The sequence below is a fragment of the Castor canadensis genome, chromosome 4, assembly GCF_047511655.1.
Source record: "Castor canadensis chromosome 4, mCasCan1.hap1v2, whole genome shotgun sequence".
Classification (NCBI taxonomy): Eukaryota; Metazoa; Chordata; class Mammalia; order Rodentia; family Castoridae; genus Castor; species Castor canadensis.
Genome location: NC_133389.1, coordinates 26,655,557 through 26,668,257, shown reverse-complemented (window position 1 = coordinate 26,668,257; position 12,701 = coordinate 26,655,557). Strand labels below are relative to the sequence as shown.

General features: G+C 39.7%; 1 protein-coding gene and 1 long non-coding RNA gene across 3 annotated transcripts in view; one reads left to right on the top strand and one right to left on the bottom strand.

Moving 5' to 3' along the window:
* Nucleotides 1–1,663, top strand: part of LOC141422471 (uncharacterized) — a 19,841-nt gene extending 18,178 nt beyond the window's left edge. The window contains exon 3 of the long non-coding RNA XR_012447031.1: nt 380–1,663. This is a non-coding gene — a long non-coding RNA (uncharacterized lncRNA). The remainder of the gene's footprint in view (nt 1–379) is intronic.
* The window catches only part of Acaa2 (acetyl-CoA acyltransferase 2), a 20,502-nt gene extending 7,801 nt beyond the window's left edge, over nt 1–12,701 (bottom strand). Inside the window, exons 1-5 of one of the 2 annotated variants that reach the window (XM_020182194.2) lie at nt 12,312–12,469; nt 7,602–7,768; nt 3,870–3,998; nt 3,014–3,130; nt 1,391–1,538 (exon numbers count right to left, since the gene is read on the bottom strand). In XM_020182194.2, the coding sequence (XP_020037783.2) occupies nt 1,391–1,538; nt 3,014–3,130; nt 3,870–3,998; nt 7,602–7,768; nt 12,312–12,327 (577 nt within the window). In that variant the 5' untranslated portion in view covers nt 12,328–12,469. Of the gene's footprint in view, nt 1–1,390; nt 1,539–3,013; nt 3,131–3,869; nt 3,999–7,601; nt 7,769–12,311 lie in introns of both variants that reach the window. The other variant, XM_020182193.2, reaches the window with a different exon arrangement.

Sequence of the window (12,701 nt, the reverse complement as noted above, 5' to 3'; positions counted from 1 at the left end):
TGGTCAAAGTACTTTATATGCCATGGAAATCTCTTACTCTATACAATTTAATATAAGCTAATAAGGGCTACCAAGTCCATTAGGCCACCAAGTAATTGATGACTGAAATTTAATAGTGATAGACAACCTGAGGAAACAGATGAGCTATCTCTGATACAATTATATATAAAACATCCTATCAATTTTGAATCTCTATCGACTAGACTGGATTGTAGTAATCTATAGTTTCAGCAACAGGATAAATCAGGAATAATACCACCTTAATTTGGATATCACTTGATATTGGCAAAATACTTCCCTTAACCTGCCCTCACTTGGTTTTACAACAACCTTGTTAAAATAAATAGGAAAGACATACATTATTGTTTCTATTTTACAGATGCTGTGTGACTAAGTAACTTGAGTGAGGTTGATGGCTTGTATATGGCAGAATTGGAAGTACAACAATAGAGTGCAAGAGATAACTCCTGCCCCTCTTGCCCTCTGGACCAAGACTACTCTGGACCAAGAAACCTGTAACTAAGAAACACAGATGAGCTGGATGGCATCAACTCCATTCTACTTATCCCTCTGAAACACAAAGACGGATGTCATCCTCACTGCTTCAAGTATTCATACCCCTAGATAGGAGTTTCCACTTGCTTCTAACAATTCAGTTAAAAAAAAAAACTTTTTCAGAAAACAAATTTCTTCCACTTGCCATATGATAAGTCAAGTACTGTCACATTGCTCATTTTGGACTGGGTTGCCAGCAGTGTGTCTCACAAGGCAGTAGCAATAGGGTCTTGGTCTAGTTACCTATTTGAGTCAGATGCAATGGCTTTCAGAAGGAGGGGGAGAAGGAGGCATAAAAAGATACTCAAAGTGTTTTCCCAAACACTTCACCCGTTCTTGTGATTATGATATGACTTGTGGTAAAGGATAGTCTCTGTGTCCTCACTGCCACAGTAAGCAAGCTATCTCTGTTGGCGTGTATTGAATGCCTCAGTGTTTTCTACTGACAACAGGACTAGTTCAGGACAAAATTTAAGGGTCCAGACAGGGCCAAGTAATAATACTACTTGTTTTTTTTCTTTTTTGAGATGGTATCTCACTATGTAGCCCAGTCTGACCTTGATCTTCCTACTTTGGCCTCCCAAATGCTGGGATTACAGGTGTGTACCACCATATCTGGCAACAATACCACTTTTTAAGTAATAGCAACTTATTTCAAAAAAGTAATTCCCAGGTAACTTTGCAGTAAGACAATATCTGATCATCTAAAAACAAAGGATACATGATTTCTAAGGTATGAGTTTTATACTAGTATTACTGTAGGATCTTAAAGGATTAAAATCTTCTCTATGGATACTTTTTCCTGTAGATACTGATATTACCCAGTTTCACTGACCTGCTTTCCATCTCTGCTGTGACTGCAAGGCATATCGGTCACATTCCTCTCTGCTTATTTTATGTTGTTCAGCAAGATTCTCTGCAGTAATTGCCATGGGGATCTTAACATGCGTATCTGTCAATCCTTCCCACAAAGTATCTTCCAGCTACAAAAAGACACAAATGAAGCTATTTGTTAAAGCATTGTCTTTGGCAATAATATGTTATGATTTCTTTAAATTTCAATAACAATTCCAATAAACAAAAGTAAAATTAAGCTTTCGGATAGAAACTTGTTATTACTATTCATATTTTGTTCTGGGACTTTCTTAATCCAATATTTTTAAAACATTCAATGTTTCACAATAAAGTGAGCACACACCATCTCTCTAAATGTGCAGCTGGGAAGAGAGCTGACAGCACTAACTGTGCAGGTGAGAACACAGGAAGTTGCCCTACAACCAAAATTAAGTCCTCCAGGTTACATTTCGTAAGAACCTGACAGTCTTTAGGCAATGCTTTCCTGTGACCACCTTTGAAAACTAGCCATGAGCTCTGTAGGAAGAACACATCTGCACTGTTTTCCACCCCACATTTCAGTGACAAGTACAGCAGGTTCCATCAAAGAACCTGGGACAGAGTCCCTGAGATACATAAAACACTGATTATCCAAGTAGCTGGAGTCTCTGATATGTGTGTCCCCCTTCCTACCTCATCACCTTTTAAGTCATTGATCTGTCTTGGCAAAGGATTTCTCAAGCAAACTCAGTGTCTAAAACACTCATTCTCTAAGCCTCATTCCTTTCAGCTTCCAAAAAAGGCCAGGTGAGAAGCTGGGTAAACAGTGTTAAGTCAATCATCACTATTGAAAAAAAATATGCAAAAAGTCATAAGCCCTTTCCTATGGAAGGACAGCAGACGATTATTCTTTATCAGAACTGTCATCCTCATGTTTTTGTTCTAAAAGGTGGAAGGATCAGTTTCTGTCTGGTGTGACAGTTTGTGACAATATAATCTGTATTCAAAGCAATGTTTTCTGTAATGAAGAAAAAAATCTATTCAATGGAGATGGCCCCCGAAATATAACTTAAGTAAGTCATGGTAAAGATTTAATTAGTCAGGCTTGGACGCTGGTGGCTCATACCTGTAATCCCAGTTATTGACATAGGATTGCAGTTTGAGGCCAGCTGGGGCAAATAGTTTGAGACCCCATCTCCAAAATAACCAAAGCAAAATGGACTAAAGGTATGGTTCAAGTGGTACAGCACCTGCTTTGCAGGTATGAAGCACTGAGTTCAAACCCCAGTCCCACCAAAAAACAAAAATAAAAGAGAGAGATTTAACTACTCAGTAGTTAAAATACAAAGTATTTGTTAGAAATTAACTGACCCTTTGCCTTTCTTTTCAATCCACTTCTTCTCTTCCTCCACCTCTTCCATTCCTATGGCTACTTCCACACATTAAGTCTAACTCTATGTGGGTTCAAATGTCAAAACCAACAATCAAAATAGTGTTTTGAAATACTCTGCAAATTTCAAATCATTCACATCTTGCCAGTACATTCCCTAATACATTATGTCATTAAAATTATTCATAAAATAGCATAAGAAACACAATTCAAAAAAAACTTAATGGTTCCAACCTTGATCTCTAATCCCAATTTGGTTCCAAAACGCATGTTTCTAACAAGGTGGGGAGCCTGGCTCATGCTTTCAGTTCCTCCACATAAGACGACTTCAGCATCTTTAGCACAAATTTCCTGTTTAAAAACAAACAGACCATGATAACAACAAAAAAGCCTTTTTAAAAAATCTTACCCAGACTATGTATTCAGAAATATAAAGACTTTACAAATTAGTGGCAATTCTAGTAAATATCGTATCCTAGCTTACAGTGTCTCAAAAAGAAGTGCTTTAAAGTAACTGTAAAGCCAATGTTAAAGTACCTATTCATAAGATACAGGGGGAAAAACCAAACAGATTTCAATCGTTTGTGTCTGAATAACACACCCATACCTACATTTTGGCTAAGAACAGCCATTCTTAACTCAATAGAAATCTTGAAAATCCACAAAGATATTAATTTCTGGCATAAACATATGACAGATAATAAAGCACAAACCTGTTACAAAGAAAAAAAAAAAAAGTGTCCTATTAATGGACGAACCTGAAGGAGAACAAACTAGACTGATCCAGGGAATTCACAGAAAGAAAGAAGTCCATTTCACTCTTCCAACTCTTCCCATAGTTTGCATCTCTCAGCAAGGATGTAAACAACAGGCCTCCAAGAACCTCGTGTTTAAAATTACTGCTAGAAAAATCTCCACCCCAAAAGCTAAGCTTGCTGTGAATATTTTTCTAAGAAAAGTCAAATTGACCTCTCTAACAGGCACTATAAAATAAAAAAGCTGAAGTGTTTTACTGATTTTTTTTTACCGTTTTACTTCTTCCAATAACTATTAACATATGTTCAAAGAATTGAATAATATCTGCCCATACCTGACATCCACTCACAATGGACTGGAAACCAGAGCCACAGAGCCTGTTAACAGTGAGAGCTGAGGTCTCTTTAGGGATTCCCACTCGCAAACCAACATGCCTTGCCAGGTAAATAGCATCTGAGGAGTTCTGGATCAGAAAGAGGATAAAAAAAAAGATTTCTTCTATAAATGGAGGCACAGGAACAAGCACAAAAGATAGGAGAATTTTGGCAAGCTATCAAAAATGATAAATTATATGACTCTAAAGGAGGATACAATGTATAGAGGCACAGCATATTTTCTATACTGTGTGCTTATGATTTGAATAAAAACTGTAGTTTCATCAATAATGTTTTTCTATTTTTATTCTGATAAAACAAATATAACAAAATTTACCATCTTGACCATTCTTCAGCATATAGTTCAGGAGTATTAAGAACATCTATACTGTTATGCAACCATGGTCACTCTTTGTTGTTGTTTGTTTGCTTGCTTTTTTTGAGGCAGGGTCTCACTGGGTAGCCCAGGCTGGCCTCAAACTTACCATCCTTCTTTCTGCCTCTGCCTACTGAATGCTGGGACTACAGGAGTATGCCTGGCTGTCTATTTATTTATTTACATTTTTTATTTATTTTTGCAGTGCTGGGGATCAAGCCCAGGGTCTTGCAAGTGCTGTACAACTGAGCTGTACCCCCAACCCTAACCCTTCTCAAAAGGTTTTTAAACACAGTAAGTATGCTTGCTCCTTACAGAAAACCTTACATTACGTCGTTCATATAAGAAATTTATAAGAATTAGAACTGCTTAAAATGGAATAGACTATCTCAAAGTTAGAGGAAGTATCCAGATTATGACTTTCAACCCAAGCTGTGGCTGGAATGACCCCAGAAGCCTTATTAACATGTGCTCAAGCTCCTGACCAAACTAAACCAGAGAGGCTGGGCAGTGGTAGTTACTTTTAGATGCATCTCGGTAATTCTAGTGTGACCCAGGCTGGGAAGTGCAACTGAGGGCAGGGATAGCTGAACTAGTCAGGAGAGAAGTGGGACTAAGCCAGTGCTCTCCAAACTTTGAAATATATTCAGGGGCATCTTGTTAAAATGCAGGTTGTAAGTTCACAGCCCAGGACTGCTTGAGATTCTGCATCTGTAGCATTTCCCTTTATAGTCTGAGGACCACACTTTGAGTAAGAAGGTATAAAATGGCTTTTTAAGAAAACAATAATCATTATAGCCTTAATTATAGAGAAAGCTAAAGCAAATTTGACAAAATGTGAAAAATTAGTCCATCCAGGTAAGAAGTTTTAGTTATATTATTCTTTTAGCTTATATATAGGTTTGAAATTCTTTCCAAATAAAATTCAATAAATTTTACACATCTGTAGGTTAGTGGTTTTGAATGCAGATGGAATGGAATGCAGATAGAAGCAGCTTATTTTACAAAGTAATGCCATCAAAAATATTATTTTTATTAGTATATTATTGCTGTACTGGGGGTATATTATGACATTTACAAAAGTTCTTGCAATATAACATATTAGATATTATTCCCCTTAGATCAGAAATAAGATAAACCATGTCTTGACATTACTTAAAAATCAGAGATTTATCCAGAGCAATTAGGCAATAAAAGAAACAAAAATAACCCAGATTGGATCTCATTATTTCCTAAGAAAAAAGGAAATCTAACTTTATTCTAAGTGCTATTTAATATTTACCTCAATCAGAAAAACAGCTTTGTCAAAGGTTATTTGACACCTATTTGTTTTCTGTTGTTCCCTTCTATTCACAAAGTCCCAGCCCCAAATGCTTAAACACTTACCACGCCTACCAGGAAACTACCTTGACTTGTCAGAAAACTGCAGGAAGACTACCTCAAGCTAGGCACAGTGGCAATCCCACCAACTGATTGGATGAGACAGAGGATCATGATTTTGAGGCCAGCCTGGGCTACAGGGGGAGACTCTCTCTCAAAAACTAAAAGTAATAAATAAATAAAATGATCTGGCAAGTGGTAGAGCACCTGCCTAGCAAACGTGAGGCCCTGAGTTCAAACCCCTTAAAAAAAAAAACAGACAGACAGCCTTTAGGAACAAAGGTACAAACACAATAAAAATGATACCATCTATTTTGTTGTAAAGTTTGTGAGATTCCATGCAGAATTTTAGAAGGAATAAAGTTTCTTTAAAATAAATTCTAGGAAAAAAACAACCAAACGAGAGTATCCTATTTCAGTTTGATCTGTTTTAATGCATTCTTTGGTCCCAGGTATTTTAAGAATTCTTTAAGAAGATATTTCAGGCTCGGTAGCTATAACTGCAAGAGAAAACATGTTACTGTTTTCCTGGATGTACAGATACACAAAGGTGGGATGGATGGAATAGAATGCAAATTCAAGGCCTAAGGCTTTTCTGTAGTCACTGTTAACTCTCTTTCCTTTAGCAGCATCTGTTATAGCTCGAATATGAGCTATCCCCCTAGGCTCAAGTGTTGAAGGCTTGATCCCCAGCTGGTGACACTATTTTAGGAACTGAGGCAAACTTTAGGAGGCGGGGCCTAGCTGGAGGAAGTAGAACACTGGGAGCATGACTTTGAAGGGCATATCTTGTCCATAGCTCCTTTCTCTCTCCCTCTTCTTTCTGACTACCATATAACAGCTGTCCACCACACCCTTCAGTCATGATGTTCTGCCTAGCCACAGAATTGAAAGCAATGGAGCCAACGTGCCATGGACTGACACCTGTGAAACCATGAGCCAAAATAAATCCTTCCCCCTTTAAGTTGTCTACTCTCAGGTATTGTCACAATGATAAAAAGTCTAAATAATACAGCATCTTAAAAAATAGGTATATCTTTTCTCCTTATAGATTATAACCTCCTTTTGGTCCACTTTGGTCTTCTCTCATAACACCTAAAACAGTCTCTTACTAGGCACGTAATAAGTGTATACTTTGAATATAGGGCGTTCCATTATCTACATATGTATGATCTGTTTTATACACTACACAAGTAAGACAGAGGGTTAGGGAGCTTCTTATTTCCTAAAACAAATTCTAACCAAGCTCCTACAATGTGTAAGAAACTATGGGAGGACCTGGAATGTCTCCCATTCCAGAGGGTTACTCAAAGGACCATTTGTTAAAGACTTGGTCCCTGGCCCATGGTGCCATTGGGAGGTCACGAAACCTTTTCATTGGGCACATGCTTTCAGCAGGAATATGGGGATCCTAGCCTTTTATCTCTTTCTTTTTGCTTCCTGGGTGCCAGGAGGAGAACTGGACTCCTCTACCATGCACTCCTGCCACGATGTGCTGCCACAGGCCCAAAGCCACAGACACAAGCGACTGTGGACTGAAACCTCTTAAACCATGAGCTAAAACAAACCTTTACTCCTCTAAAGTTGATTATCTCAGGTGTTTTGTCACAGTGACTGGAAGATGACTCACATACTTCCTGAGGTGGCATACAAAGAAAATCAATTCACTTCACGTTAATCCAGGAAGTCAAGTTGTTTCTTAAAAAAAGAAGCATTGAAGTGCATCCCAAAGTCAAGCAGATATATAGTTTCCAGAATGTATATGCTACTTTGAATTATGTATGTCATTACTTCTGGAGTCAGAGGGTTACTCAAATTATAAATTTCAAACACTTGTAACATTATCATTGTCATCGTGATGACATGTTAAAGGAATTATTTTTAGAAAATGATCAAAGAAAACAATAGCAGTAATACTTGTCCCTGCCCTACTAACCTGAATGACATTGCCTACAATGACACTGTCAACAGTTTCAGGAGGGACTTTGCCAGCGGACAGGGCAGCCTTGGCAGCAAATTCAGACAAGTCGGTAGCAGTGAAGTCTTTCAGAGAACCTCCATAAGCTCCAAAGGGTGTGCGCTTAGCAGCGACAATAAACACACCTGATGCAATGAGAAAAGATTTGTGAGCAATCGTGGACTAGTCAGTGTCTCTACTGTGCTTTAAGTAATCTTTCTGTGAAACCCTATGGCAAAGTACAATCTTAAGTTAGATAACTGAAAATCTTTGTCATGCAATGTTGGAGCCAGCAATGGGACTGTGCCTGTGTGAGTTGGCATCTGGCCTTGTGAGAAAGCTCCAATGAACTGAGGCAAAGGCCTCGGGACCAAATGTCCAGAAAAATAACAGTGCTCAAGCTTCCCCAGATGACTTCGTGTCCTTCAGATGTAAATAAGAAAGTTATGCTGACCATGTGCTTCTCCTGCCTCTCTGTTCCCACTTAAAAGAGACACAACAAAGATAGAGTTAATTTAACTGTGCTTCCCTGTGCTAATATGTAACCTTCACATGTAATACTCGGCATGCTTTTTCTGACCAAATGCTCTCTGTGAAAAGGAGTTTATAAAAAGCAGAAATGATCTTCATTAAAGTGGCTATTGAGCACAACTCGATAGTCCCCTCATCTTTTTCAGCTCTGGTCACCAGGTCCAGCCGATAAACGGCAACAATGCAATAATGAACAGAATGTGTCACACCCATAGTTGCAGAGTCTGAGAGAGGGATCAGCGTGATCAATACCCACATGGAGGCATGAGGATCGCACTGCATGCTATAATGTAAATCCATTCTATTTTGACAGCATTCCTATCCTCCACTGTTTCACAACACAGGAGACATCTGTTGAGGTTCTGTCTCACTTCTGCTAAAAAGCATGCAGTAAGAAGGCAGACGTTCCCATGGATGTTCATGGAATGGCCATGAACGAGCAACAAAAATTAAAGATTTTTCTTCACACTGAGCTCACTTAGTTTGTAAGGCTTTTGTCCACCAATCCAAATGCATCCCCAAACAGACAGATAAGTAGTTTCTAGAATATGTGCTATTTTGAATTACATGTGTCATTGCTTCTGGAGTCACAGGATGACTCAAATTACAAGTTTTAAAAAACTTCAACTATTACCTTTTGTTATATTACCTACCTTTCATCCTTGGAATAAAATGAGCAAAATAGGTTACATTTTACATGTAAAGCTGATCTGAAGTCAGCTAACCTAAAAATTCTCCAGACCTAGTGGCTCTTTTCCCAGATAAATTAAAAGCATTCTTGCAATACTTCATTTGACATTAACTCTAAAGACACTCTAGTTTGCCCACATTCTATTAAAATATATCACTTAGAATGTAACAAAATACCCTGCATTTTATCTGACCACATTGAATATGGGATACTTATCTCTATCTCTATTAACACAAACTAACACTACACATTTGTAGCATCAGTTAAATTGTTGTCTGTGTACACATAAATAAGAATCGTTCCTCTCTGTGGAACCTAGTGCCACTTGCCAAACTGCACAAATCCATAATGACTGTGAGTGGCAAGCACAAGAGTTGCACAGTGTGAAACCTGCACAACAGTAAGCAGCATGGGTGTGAGCAATCACATCACACTGACCACATAATATCGAAAAAAGTCAAAGCTATGGAAATCCTAAGATACTCATCTTCCAGGGGTGAATACACCATACTGAAATGGTGATATATGTCATTTATATATTTGTCAAAACTCACAAAACTGAACCTAATGTAAACTATGGACTTCAGTAGATAACAAAATATCCACATTAGCTCATCAAGTGTAACAAATGGACCACACGAATGACAGATGTTAATAAAGGAAACCCAGGGGAACCTGGGGTGGGATGAGGGGGAATGTGGTAATGCTCTATACTTTCTGCTCAATTTTTCTGTACGCCTAAAATTGCCCCCCTTAAAAGTTTAACAGCTTAAAACAGGGGGAAATGAAACCCCATGGATAGAACCTTAAAGACTTACAGCATTTACTGTGTCATGGAAGATAGGAAATGGGTAGAAAAAATACTTTTAGAAATAATAAATGAAAATTCTCCAAACTTGATAAAAAAGACAAATTTATAGATTCAAGCTTAGTAAACCCCAAATAGGGTAAACATCCTACACAGCCCCCCTCCCCAACACTGTGGCACATCACTGTGAAAGTTTTGAAATCCAAAGATGATAAATACATTAAAAGCATTCAAAAAAAAATGACATGTTGTGGACATGGACAAGATTCCACTGATTATCACTGCTTCTTACTTGACACTCACAGACTGAAAGGTTAGCTAAGGGCGACCTTAATTTAACTAATACAGTTATTTTGAATGGGAAAAATACTATTGAATCTTTTTTTAAAAACAGTTTGAGATATGTGAGTATAAAGGTAAGACAACTTTATAGGTTTTTTTTTCTTGCTATTTCATAGGCCATTTCAATTTGATCTGATGTCAAGTTTATGGGATACCAAACGTGGCAACCTTTATTTAACACCAAACTAAAACCTTGTTTACTTTAAAAAGCACTGCAAATTCAGTGACTCTGCAAAATTTAGGACAGTGAAGAGACATTAATCCAGAGGGTCATGAAAAGTCCTGGTAAAATGTGCTGACTTAAACAGTACAGGAAAAATACTGGAGAAAAACATGAACTCTTCCTTTCTGTCAACATTACTAGGTAAATATTTACTTATTTCTTTAAAATATTTAACAAGCAAGGCAATTCAGGGAAACTGTGGAGCATCTGTTTGTGTTTCAGGAATCATTTAGCAGCCTGGCCTGCTTGCCTTGAGGGGATACTCGACTCTCCCCAAAAGGCTAATGAGCAGCAGTTAGTATTTGTTGGGTGAAAAATCTGCAAAGCGCTGAGATGGGTGCTAGGAAAAATCTGGGGCATGGGTTCTTCTTGACTGAAATCTGATCAGTTAATGACAATCCTTAACAATGTTAATTCAGTTCCTAAGCAAATGTGTCCTTTTCCTTACAGTTATCGATCACACGGGCTTCTTTCCTACCAAGTCCTGTAAGCCCATGGTAAGCCACCACAGAGAAGCCCTTATCTTTGCTGTATTCTAACTAGCCATTAGCAATTACTATTTGAAACTCAATGCATGGGTTCTAATCGCAGCCACTACCTGAAAGTTTCCTCAGACTTTCAAAGGTGTCTATAAGAAAGGGGCAATGACTAATAAAATATTGAAATGAAAAATCACTAAGAAATTATTTATTTTTTTAAAGATAGCCCATTACAAGGCAGCTTCTAAATGAATTGCGTTTTCTGAACTAGTCTTTTAAAAAATCAACATGCACTTTGTTAAGAAAATGTAGTAAGTTCTGAGTGGGGAAGGGCACCGGCAATGGAACCCACACTGCAGGAAACTTTGCACCCACACTGTGTGCCTTTTCACTTGACTTCTTCATGACCCTGGTTTGGCTCCTCTGACTTCCAGATCACCCTAACCAGTGCCCACCTGACTTGATGCTTCACATGCATCAAAGACTTCTTAATGGAATTCTTCTTAATGCCTAATGGAATTCTCAATCTTCCTTCCCAAATCTTTCCTCACTCCATACGGACTATCACCATGAACAAGTTCGAGGCAGAAACCTGTAGTCATTCTTCATATTTATTTACCTGCCAAAGCCAATCACCACCGTTCTCCCAAACCCGCTTCCAAATGTGTATGTCAAATCCTCCCACCCTGCTTCCCCAGCCTCGTTGTCCTACGGTCAAGGCCATCGTTTGTAGTTGCATGGAGCTCTAATTCTCCTTATCGTTAACAGGGATAATCAGGGAAGAGGAGCGCTCTGAGGCCCCCATTCCCTTGTTTGAAATCCTGATATTGCTTTCCACTGAATTTACAATAAAAGTTCGCTTTCCTCGCAGCGGGCCTTGGTGCTCCAAGCCTTGATCGTACCGAGCCTTTTCCTACTTCAAGGCCTTCTTCATAAGTATTCTTTTTCTGAAAGTGCAACAGACACATTAAGTCTTTAAGTTAAAACTCCGCTGACTGTGCTCACTTGTTATGAAAAAGGAGTTCACGTAATTTTTAAGAGAAATTAATAACCCTGGAAGTTATGCATAACTTTCCTGGAGTGACTCAAACTAAAGGAAAGAGAAAAGGGGAAGTAAGGCAGTTCTACAAACAGACCACCACCAAGCATTTTGGGGGGCTCAAGTCACACTGGCGAAAATTCCCTGGGGACCCTTAGAGAACATCATCGCCACCCCCTCCACGCACGAGTCCTACCCACGCGCAACCGAGACCAGACTGCTGGGCTTCTGCGAGCACCTGCTCTGCCCCAGACCGCCTAGTGCTTGTAGGGTCACCCCATTTTCCCCAGTAGTTGAGCCCGAACTCGTGGGTCACTACTATATTTAGGTATGACCTCCAAGGTCAGAAGCAAGCCCTTCTTGGTCTCCAATCTGTCCACTGGAAATTGCACCGGAATCGCAGTTGCTGACGTCTTGCAAGTTCTTTCTCCTTAACGCAAACTCTCAAGTTCCCCTCTTTGTCCCTCCTCCTGAGCTGACGGGACATAAACGAACCCCATCCACCGCGCCCCTAAGCGGAGGCCCGGGCTGGGGGGACAGGCCCTGAGGAGCAAGGTGCAGAGGGGGCCGGCTCACCTCGGAGCAGGGACATGACTGCAGCTGGCAGGTCGGTGCGGGACTTGAGTCTGGGCAACTCCAGATTCTGCCTGCAATCCCTTTAGGGCCTTTAGGGTGTTGGCTGGGCCCCGCGAGGCCACGCCCCTGTCCTTTCGCCAACTTCCCGTGGTCTGCGCGCCTAGTCCCCGCCCCCCGCCAGTCAAGGTTATCTCGCGCTTGCGCGCCCCCGCCTCGCACCGGTTTCGGGGAAACGGGCCTGGAGGAGCTTGTCCTCATATCCTAGTTCTAACAGACTTTCCCGCTGTGTCCACACCAAGAGGATTTTCCTTGACACCCCCCATCCATCCTGTTCTTGGCTTGCATAACCCCCTGTTATCCTCTTTGTCTCCGCGGGCGAATCTTGGGGAA